Source organism: Sipha flava, unplaced genomic scaffold (assembly GCF_003268045.1).
Source record: "Sipha flava isolate LNK unplaced genomic scaffold, YSA_version1 32_pilon_pilon, whole genome shotgun sequence".
Classification (NCBI taxonomy): domain Eukaryota; kingdom Metazoa; phylum Arthropoda; class Insecta; order Hemiptera; family Aphididae; genus Sipha; species Sipha flava.
The window spans coordinates 1,917,096-1,929,280 of record NW_020273018.1 but is presented as its reverse complement, the minus strand read 5'-3'; the positions used below and the strand labels follow the sequence as shown (position 1 = coordinate 1,929,280).

At 27.8% G+C, this 12,185-nt stretch overlaps 1 protein-coding gene across 3 annotated transcripts in view; it reads right to left on the bottom strand.

Annotated features, from left to right (window-relative positions):
- Positions 1–11,465, bottom strand: part of LOC112687029 (methyltransferase-like protein 9) — a 101,848-nt gene extending 90,383 nt beyond the window's left edge. The window contains exons 1-3 of one of the 3 annotated variants that reach the window (XM_025559550.1): positions 11,258–11,465; positions 7,739–7,776; positions 6,900–7,060 (exon numbers count right to left, since the gene is read on the bottom strand). In XM_025559550.1, the coding sequence (XP_025415335.1) occupies positions 6,900–6,992 (93 nt within the window). In that variant the 5' untranslated portion in view covers positions 6,993–7,060; positions 7,739–7,776; positions 11,258–11,465. Of the gene's footprint in view, positions 1–6,899; positions 7,061–7,584; positions 7,606–7,738; positions 7,777–11,257 lie in introns of those variants that run through there. The other 2 variants (XM_025559548.1, XM_025559549.1) reach the window with 2 other exon arrangements.
- Positions 11,466–12,185: the final 720 nt, after the last annotated feature.

The window sequence follows — 12,185 nt, the reverse complement described above, 5'->3', positions numbered from 1 at the left end:
TTATTTTGAAATTATTATTCGTATAAATATTGTAACCAGTTAATTATTAATAATAGCTATATACTTTCATTTATCTGAAGAAATCTAATTAAATAAATATATTTATATTTCACTAATTATAAATTGAAACATGCATACTCGTAAAATCAAAAAATAAAAAAGTTATTGAACTAATAATTATGCCTAATAACTGCACGTGAACTTTAAATTTTTAAATTATGTGGATAGTTAAAGCAACCAAAATATGAATAATTTTAAAGTTCATATAATGAGAATGAAGATTTCAACAATCTGTTTGGTTAAACAACATACTATTATATGAATATAATTGGTCAATAAACAAACCTCTTAAGTTCTTTATTTCTTATCATGAGTAATGGTAAGATCCGGAATACTAAATTCACTTTCCAGATATTATATCCGTTATTGAGAAAGAGAAATAATAAAATATTCTTCTAGCAGTATATTTAAAAATGTTCGTATGTTACACTTATTCAGATATTTCCACTATAATACGAGGTATCCGCCAATAAAGTTAAATAACTATATATTATTACCAAAGTTTATAGTTTGGTAATACATTAACTAATAACATCAGCTCACCTCTACGGTTCCCCTTTACTTATATTAATATGGCATCTACACGACGATTTGATTGCGTTGGATAATAATTAACATAATTACAAACGTTCACTTCGTAAAATACATGGAAACATTTGAAATTCAAATAACTACAATCCCCGTGAGATTCATAATCGTGATCATCAAGATGAAGAAAATTATTGTTCTTAGATATTTTGCACGATTACTTGGCTAACTGAAACGAATGTCAGTGTTTAATAAAATACGAACAAATATATTAATGTCTATATCAATAAAATGAAATAAAATGTACCTCTATTCACTTTTTAATAATTATAATGTTACAGTGATTAAAGTATTTTTTTATGGATAAAATTGTTAAGGAAAATAACATAAAATTGTATGTATATATAAATATCATGTTACTCGTACAAAATTAGTGAGATATAAACATAAGTTATTATATAATGGAGAAATTATATTTAGTTATAAGCAGCAATATTTATAAACAACTTTATCAACTATTTTATAGCCACTATAAAAAAATAAATGTTGATAATTTATCTTTTCTAATAACCACAAATCTCAATTTGTATAGAGCTAGTAAAGATTTTCATATTTTTTTTTACAGTAGATTACAATACTTTTTAATTATTAGAAAATGAAAACACAAAAATAAAAGAAACCGTTTTGTTGTTCGAAAAACGGTAAGCTCATATACCCTTGTCATTGCAGGCGTGTTCAGAATGGTGGGAGGGAGGTTTGAAGCGACGGGTTAGGTTTCCGAGAACAATATGCGTATTCGTCGGGCGGATAGATATTAAAAGGCACACATCGATCCTGCGGAGTAGACGTCGCTGGCGGATAGGAGCGAGAAAAGAGAAAATGGATAAAAAGGACTCCGAAGGCGGTAAAAACAAACAAAATGACGGCGGTGGTAGTGGAACACTGGACGGAGGGATAAGAGTAGAACGTTTATAATGTATGCAACAGTCGACTTAAACCGACGACGGGGTAGAGTGGTAAAGGGTCACACACGCTCTCGTTTGAATATATATATATATATATATATGAATACACACACGCACATACGCAAGAAACTGTCTACCCGCCTGCCCAGCACATATATTCCTTTTTTGCCAACCCGCCAGCCAATCTCTTCTATACCACCATCGTTTCTTTCCTCCCCACTATCGTGCAACTTGGAAATTGCGGGATCCCCGAAGCGGAAAAATCCAAAATCTCGTTGCACGAATACACATACACACACACCATACATTTGAACGTACGTACGTACGTACGTACGTGTGTGTATGTGTATGTACATATACATACGCGCGCGCACACACATGAGGATACGAGTCAGAGGTGGCGGTGGGGAATTCAAAGTTAAAAAAAGCCCAGAAGGGGCGGAGGAACCGGAGAGAGCTGATTGGATCTCTAACGGCGAAAAGGAATTACGGATAAAAAAGAAGGAGAACGTAGATACACACACAAATACACACACACGTGTACGTACATGCGTATGCGCGCACATATATATACGTACAAACACTCGAGTGGGCGGGGAGTGTGAGCGTGTGTATATGTACGTGTGTACGCGGCGGATTGTGTGTAAAGGAGGAAAATGCGAAAATGAGTTTTTCCTCGGCAATTTTCTAACGGGGCTCAGACGTCATACACACATACGGGTCGTATCAAGACCGATGGAGGGGGGAGTCGCGCGGAGACGGTGGCGGAGCGAAGAATAGTATACGAGAGAACGACGACGACGACGACGACGACGACGACTACGACGGGATGCGGCGTCGGTAAGGATTATGGAGGGGAGGAAAAAAAAACGAAGGAGCGACGGCACGGCAGCCCTGATGAACGCACCGCCGCCTGTGTGCATACGACGTACATATACGTACGTACGAGAGCGTGCGCGAATATTACCTCTCTACTACACATATCAAATCTCATTTCGCACATGCACAATCGCAAATTCCCGATCCCTCGCACTCGCACGCACGCACCACCGTCCGCCGTCACCCACGTCTTCGAAAAGGGATCTCGTTTCAATTTCTCAGTCACCGAACCACGGTTGAATTATTCTTACCCCTCGTACACCACTCCGCTTCGGCTCGAACTTATCCCGTTCGCCGTTGCTCAGTAGAGAGCATCAGCAAAGCACTAGGAAAACGTTGAAATCAATTTTGGACAAGTGTCCCGCACGCTACCACCACCACCACTCATATGCGCACTTTAAACGTATTGTATTTTTTATTCATTTCCTCGTCTGTGTGTATATGTGTATAATATAAAATTCAGCTGGGTCTACGGCGAACGCATAGGATTGCGTTAGCACAGTATTAAAAACAACATTAAGTATTAAACAGCGCCTTATTGTAACTGTAAGTCGTAACCTAAATGTAAGTAGGACGTGTATACACAGTATTAGCAAAAGTCAAAATAAGAATGTGAAATAGACAGTAGTAATTATACATATTTAACAGTAATACACTTTAATCAAACCTAATATTAATCGGTTTTTTCAGTAAAAAAACAATATCATAATTAAGTATTAATGTTCTTTTTCTTTTTTCGACCATATAGCTTATAAATAAGATTACTATTACATTATAAATATTATTTATACTACTATTTCTTATCAATTTATAGTGAAATAGTATTTAATAAAAAATCGCTGAAGTAAATTTATGACGCAGTTTAGTGTTTTCTTACTATTCGTCTACAAACTCATAAGCTATGAAGTTCTAATTTTACACGCATTTATCAAAACCCTAAACATAACAACATAACTGCAGTAATGTTGAAATTTTTGAAAAATAACTTATTTTTATTATTATTATAATATACATAATATGTATAAATATATAAATATTATTTATGTATGGTATAGGAATTCAGTGTATTATTAAGATTGGTGTCTTTAATCTTGAAATAAATTATAAATCATCGCATTCCAAAAACGGTTTTAAGAGAAATCGTAAATCTACAAACACACTAAATATAATTACAAAAATATTGAATTTAAATTTTAAATTATAATAATCAAAACTACAAATTATTCATAATACAAGTAAATCTCCAAATAACATTTATATAATTTACTGTAATTTAAATTTTAAGCGGTTATAAAAAAGTTGTTATTCGAGATTTACTAGATATAGAAGGTTAGTACAACCAAAATGTGATAGTAATAATTTAACATTTAAGTTATTTTAATATTGATAATCACTAACAAATAACATTAAAACATGATTTTATTATTGATATTTATTTTGCGCAAAACTTCTAATATAATTGGTTAACAAAATATTTATACCTCTTAATCTAAATTATTTTTATAGTTATATAGAATATTATCTCATATTAAATGATAAAATAAGTATTTAAAATATTTTTATATTCAAAGATGACATTTTTAAAACTATATCACTACATTAATTTACATTTTTCTTTTGAATTGTTTTAAGGTGAAGGTTATGTCAACAGGAATAGTTTTTCCTAATCATGAAATATGAGTTACCAAGACAATGCTAAGGTGTTTTATTATGTAAATTAAAGTGATTTTGTAAATATTATGGTAGTAAATGTAATATAAAAGTCTAGACGAATTAAAAACGATATTCAATAATAAAATTATTATTCAAATATATAAAATAATTTTTATAGAACATAGCAGTTGATATTAATGTTAATATTGATGAATGTAAATTATGTTTACGTTTGAGAGATTATAAATAAAACATTTTGAAATACATAATGTAAATAATAATGTAATTATTAAAATGAATCGTGAATTATGCGCGACCGAGAAAAGAAATAAAATACACTATCCATACATCAAGAGCAAATCGGAAATTCCACTACACTGATTCTATTAATCTAAAAATTGTATAATGCTATGGAGTAAATTATTAGACAAGTATTGCAAATTTTTACTGAAATCAAAGGGTAGTATCAAAGTAATAAGTTCTTACTATAAAAAAACTAAAACTATAAATGATTTCAAGTTTTATAAGTCAAAAAAAGCTCACTCCGAATAATACCAGTGGTTTGATCAGTTTATAACTTATATTGGAAAATTATGATATGAATGATATGATATTTACATAATAATCAAAGTTAAATTCGTATATTATTATTTACCGATTAGAACAATAAATTTACCTACATACATATCAGATTTATAATAAAATTCTAAAAAATTTAATTCAAAATTACTTTTGTTTATAATTGTTTACTAAATCTTATCTAATCAAAGCATTACTAATCAGTTTATATAATTTAGTACATATGTAGACTAACAAACTACAAATATTGATTTGGTATTTGGTGGTTAACGATAGAGAGGGTTTTTTTTTAGCTAAAGATGTTTATTGGTCTTTGCAGCAATGACTGTGAGTCCTGAATGATAAAAAAAAAAGTATAAAACTTAAATGAAACAATTGTAAACAATGCACATAATAGTATTACACAATTATTTACTAACGCATCCGTATACATATTGAGGCACATTGAATGATCACGACTCCAAAAATATTGTTTATTATAAATTATCAGTAACTAAAAAATTATACACGGCTTAAAATTTGCCAATAAGCTTCATTCGTCTTACTTTCAATTTTCGTATATTCTCTAATAAACCCCTTTCCTGGCCATAGGGATTAGATCTAAAGCGACGGATCCTTTTTTTGAAAGAGATCCGATGATAAAATCAAATGGTCAAGTAGTGATTGTAACTTAATAGGTTAGATGTACACGAGATCAAATTCACAAGATTTACCCCGAGGGTTTCCTTGATATCGGAAATAACATTTAGTTTTTTTTTTTTTTTTTTGTAGGGCATTTACACAATAACTGACTGGTGATTTTCTTTTTAGTGAAATTCTGTCATGTTAAAGCTTTCTTACCTAAATCGTTATAAAAAATTACAGAGTTATCACATTTTTTATAAGAATATTTATAAATGTAAATTAGCAAATATCCAATGTTAAGATTGAGTATAGTAAACAGCAAAATATTTCATTAGGAATACCTAAAACAATTATCAAATAATTTTGATTTTATGAATAAGTTCAAATGTTGTTATTGAATGCATAATTCATGAAAGAAATTAATTAGAGTATTATTTTTCTTAAAATTTGTAGAAATATAGAAGTAAAATTGATTCACTATTATAAATATATTATAATGAGTTAGAGCATCTTAAATATACTGCAGTTGAACTAAATGTTCCGATGTAGAATACCAAAATTTGATAATTAATACAGTTAAAATAATTTAAGATGCACAGAATAATATTAAAAAATATTTGGAATACTTGTAACTGCCAATATATCTGTATAATCAGTAATATTGTTAATATAATTGTAACAAAGTTATTTTACAAATTACAATATGGTAATATAATTATATATAACATAAAAATAACTTTTAAAGTATTTATTTGGCACATTAGCATAAATATAGTGCTATGAAGTTTTTCGTTTCCTAGCAATATCGGATATTGACTACATAAGTGTCAAATTAATTTAAATAAATCGCCAAATGCCAAGCAGTTATTAAAGTATAACAATAGCATTGAAAATAAATTAAGCAATAAAATGAAATTAATGGGTTCGACTCTAAAAATGTTTTTTTTTAGTTATTATATCAATACAAATATAGTTTATACAGTTTTAATGATTCATTTTTCCAGCCGTTTAGACATTAATGTTAGAACTTCCGCGAAGATTTATTCCGACCAGGTTGTTTTTATAGCTCAAATCGATTCTGTATGCTAATAGAGAAAATATTCGTCCATAATTTTACAAATACTATTTTCCATTGGTTTAGAAAACAATGCGTTTCAGTTTATTTATGACATAAAGCAATACCCGAAAATTTCGCTACGTATTGTATACATATATGCATAATATATTAAGGTATTTGCATACAGCATATGTGCACGTGATTATCATTTGTACGATCAAGAACAGTTTTACAAACAGCTACGAAGAACATTAAAAACCATAATCACCGAACGATTCAAATGTATTATATAAACAAATATATATCCACATGGCACGCAAACAAAGTGTAATATGTCAAAGATCAGAAAAAAACGCATATACTAATCATAATCATAATATTATGCTTATTTATATTTAAATAAATATCTTGTGAATATGTTTATAATATGAGGGTAGGCGATCGACCAAACAACAAAATGTTACACTTCACAATCTAATTTATCAATTTACATAAATTAACACATAATTTACTGAATATTATATAATGAAAATAATGCGAATAAATATACTTACGGTAGCTTTGTTTAAGTTTTTCAATGACTCGGCGAGTAAAGCGTTTTCGGCTATTGCCTTGGTCAATCCACGTCTCATGTACGTAGTATTCATTGTATTGGAGAAAATTCGTTGTTTTACAGGATAAATAAATTTCAAATGTAAACATCAACTACACATAGCTAGAATACAGAATAAAAAAACATAGTTAAAAAAAAAATCGTTATTCGAAATAAATCTATTTTAATGGTATATTATTGCTTGTTAGAAATTGATATGTAGATAATTTACACTGGTTTTAAGTGTGAGTATTCAATATATAAATGTCTTAAAATCAAACTAAATTATAGTAATTATATTGTGTTTATATATATCATGAATACTTGAATATTATTTATATTATTATTATGCTTAAGTCTAAATTATCTATACCTACATTGTAAATGTCATGTCATAAACACAAAGAAATAATTGTTTCTAGGTCCAAACATTTTAAGATGTTAATTTCAGAAAAGTGCAGTAACAATATAAACTGAGTATGTAAAGTATGATAAAGTAAGAATAATATATGATGTTTAACATTTTTCTTTTTTTTTTTGTTGTAATTTTACCTGTTTTACCATCTACATTTATTTAAGCATTAGTATTTAAGATATTGATGGAACTAGTAGCAAAAATACCTTTTTTTCATTTTTTATAGATATACCTGTATTGATTATTCTCTGTCTTGGACAGCTCAATAAAATATTGTAATTCAAAAATTAAAATCATCTCATTAATTCTTCTGCAATTTTTCAATACATAGTATAATAAATATGTCAATTAAAAAAAGTAAAGAAAAATAATCTAAAAGCATTTACCTGTCACGTAGCGAACGTCTGGACGATATATCTTGGTGCTATGACCACCCGATATGAAAGAAACAAAAAAAAAAAAAAAACAAAAAACAATGGACTATCAAGAAGAATACTAAACAACCATGGAACTGAAGCTTCAGCATTATATATGTATTTATTTTTTCATTCGTGTTAATAAATACATGACTTACATATAAAACATATTTTGAATTTTAAAATAATAACATATGCATCATTGGGATGGCAAACAATACTAAATCAATAACAATATTATGTACATAATAAAACTTCTAATATTGAAAATATATAATTATATTCAACATATGATGTAGTAAAAAATAATGTTTTTCCCTATATTTTCTATTATAAGAACTTCTGAAACACATAATAGCTATACTTAGTACTTAACCTTTACTTGATTTACATTTATCTATAACATACAGGCAAATTATTTAATCAATACAATGAATTGTATAATACATTTTAAACAACATAATCAAAATTAAAAATTAAATAAATTATTTTTCTTCTACAATAAACAATTGATCAGAGTATATTATAATGATTTAAAATTATATATTTATAGTAAATTGTGGTTTAGAGTTATTTTAGAAACAACATAACTAGCAACTATTATACTATAAAACTAGTGCACAAGTAATCAACAAGTACAATCCATATTTAAACAACTATACAAATATAGTTCAAAAATTTTTGATATTAATTAAGTTTTTATTCCATCTTATTTCGGAACACAAATATCTTTGAAGTTCACATGATGAATAACATTTCAGCAGGGAAGACTTTTTATTATTGAGTACAGTACCTCATTTTTATTTTTTGGATCAATAAATTAATTTCTTTAACAATGGCATCGCATAGAAAATAATGCAAATACAATAATAATGACAATAAAACGTAAACACAGCAGTAATAATAAATCATTAATGAGAACCCCAAAAGAGATGTTTACACTATGAACATAAAAAACCAACCAGCCGATTGCCGAGGGAAAAAATGACTTATGCCCTTTTTCTTCAATGCCTCTCCTCTTGACCCTCTCCAAATGTATAGATACTTATTAATTTGAATGTTGTATGTTTACTTAGACCCGATGAGATTAAATCATTGTTACCAGGTGTTTGTTCAGGTCAATACACTCCTGCTTAGCTTTATTTAGTCGGTAAGTACACGGTGACTTGCAACGGAAGCACTTTGTCCAAGTCTCAGTGAACGAAAGCATGTTTTAAAAAAAATAAAAAATAATAAACGATTATTTTGAATAGTAGTGAAAAAATAACTTCCTCCAGTGATCATCGCTAGTTTTTTTTTTCATTTGACGGATTTAATACTTTACAAATTATTATAAAACTACCCGTGCGAAACATTAGCACGTGAAAAGCAGTGGAAATAATGATAAATAAAACAGCAAACGGAAGTTATGCATTTGCATTTGAGATTAATTCACAGTCGTAATACGGATGAGATAGATTAAAGAAAACAAGTTCAACGATGATAATCTGAGACAATAATTGTTTGGAATAAACAACCAAATAACCTAGTTCAATTGCGTAGAATAAAACCTTTAGAAATAAACATTTAACCTACAAACTTATTATGATTTCTATGCAACATATTACTGTATGTATACATAATTTATTAGATTATAATATTACTTAATGGTTACAACAGACATTATTGATGTCATAATATTGTAACTATTGGATAAGTATTTTTTTGTCATATAATTTTATAATAAATATTACTTATATATAATATATATATTTCTAAGAACGTTGTATAAAATGGTTATATTAAACTAGAAAAATAAAACTATAAAAGTCAACATGTTGCATACTATGTAGTTCCAAGTTTACATTTTACACATTCTTCGAATATTTAATTTTTCCGTTGGTATACATATTAATGTATTGATATCATGTACCGTAGAGTAAATACATCGGATATTTTATATTGCACAATAAGACCGTCCCGGTAACAATAACTAATAATTTGATCGAAATAAAATAAAATTTTATTTTAAAATAGACATTCGTAAAAGCTTGGTTTCGAATAAATTGCGCTCAATGAAAGTATAACAACTCACAAACGAATTACTCCTTTCAACGATTTTTATATTCGTATATATTTTTAAAACATTGTGAAATAGATCATTAACACTTACACAATTATTCTTTACTATCTAACTTGTATGAAACGTTATCAAAATATAATTAAGTGTTTGCTCAATATTTCACAACTACTTTCAGGTTGTATAAAAATAAATCTCCAAAAATAACCATTTTACAGGGATTTATTTTAAATCAAAATAACAATAACATAAACTAAAAAATCGAAGTATATAACAAAATTATGGTTCATCTAAATATATATAGAGCTATTCGTAATTATATAATACAATTTCGAACCTTTAATTATTTTGTTATTTTTTTTATTCAAGAATAAAGTAGAATACTTTTTCTAATTTTTTTAAAAACGAATTAATTAATATTGACTTGGAAATTGATTATCTAAAATACTCAATCAATTTTAAAAATAATACAATATATAAGTAAATATTAATACGCTAATTAAAAACTATTATTTTCTACAACGTGTACTGTAAGCCTTCAATATTATTTGTTCACATTATGTATAATTTAAATAAATTGTAAACATCCTGTATAGATATCAACTGTGATGATAAAGTATTGAAAAAATAAAACAAATATAATTAACAGGTACATTCTGGTAATATTTTAAATTCACCATGTGTGCTTATTTAACGTAATACTTTCCTAAATCGCTACTCATGTAAATAATTATTATTGCTCATCGAGTATTGTTTTATACTACAAGATATTAAACTGTGAATATTTGCACAATAATTTAGCACTAAAAACATTCATTCGTAATAACTATTACATTGTAATACAAAATACACCCGTAGAATGCACGAAAATATTTAAATTATATTTTAAATTGAAATGAATTAACAAATTAATATTTTTAAGTCAGCTTTTACCGAAAATTGACAAATAAATTATTTTTTTAGAACTATTCACGAGTTCGTTCATAAATGGCAACAATAATCATTTCATTCGCAAATTTGTTAATATATTTGTAACATTGTATTACGTCAGCATACGAGCATGATGTAAATCAATTACAAACTGCTCTTGTAGTTCGTGTAATAGTGTAGGTACAATAAGCGATTTATGTGAAATGTTTTTAAAATGAATTACTTGCGTTAGAGCGTTTTAAATAAGGAAACTCAATTTATTCGTTTTGTCCACAAACTGGAATTGCATTTAACCAAAACCAATAGACGGAATAGAACATTACATTTAGTAGTAATAATAAAACACTCGTACACTTGAGAAAACGTATTTTATATTACTACGGACGTTCGGGATTCGCACGATATAACTACTGAAACGGCAATAATTATGAGGCTGGAGTAATATTCATAAACCACTTGCTACTATAATGACAGAACGTTCAATAAAATCGTGTACATACCTAATAAACGCTTCAAAATTGGGCGTATATATTTCAACGTGAACTCGTAGTCAATGGAGTTGACAGTAAACTACTGCTATGCTATCATATCGTGATAATAACGGTTTGTTTCAAACAAAACACACAAACGGTATGTTAAAACGTAACAACGAACAAAAAAAAGAAACAATAAATAAAAATATTAGTATTTTTAACAACGATAATAACAAATGATAAATTGATAAAGTGCGAGTTGTGATAAGAACGACCGGCTGATATCGACGCAATAGTAGTAGAAACAAATACTACACGGTTCTAGGCGTACCATGTTTACAATAATTTCAAGTACGGTTTTTTTACGTGTACAATAATTATCGGTTTTAAGGCGTCTTTATTACTGCGAACAAAACGAGTATTCGGTAGACGTACCCGTTTTGAAAATAAAACAATTTTTTTTCTACTAAAAAATAAAGAAACCACCCATTTCATTAAGAGATAACGTACACAGCGTTCGTTCGTTTTGCCTAAAATTCGTTAATTTTATGCTATAATAGTTTGATAGATAATGATTCTAAAAATGGGTTAAAGAAAAAAAAATTACATCTAAAATAATAAGACAACTATAATAATCAATTATAATTATGCGTAATAAGATTAACTACATAATTCAACTATATAACTATGTTAACAATCATTTTATAACTACTGTAGCATGTAATGGTGCCGCGAATTTTTTTTTTTTTTCAAAACAATTGCATTGACCTACAGCACACACTCACATAATTGTTTTAATTTATTATACTCGTCATATCTATTATTATTAATATCTTGTACGCTCCATTATCGACCTCCAGTTAATTTACTCCTACAGAACATTGTTGAATACCATTTAAATTTCAGAAGTATTTATTTTAATTTTTTTTTTATTTAGCTCCTAGTTCATTACAAT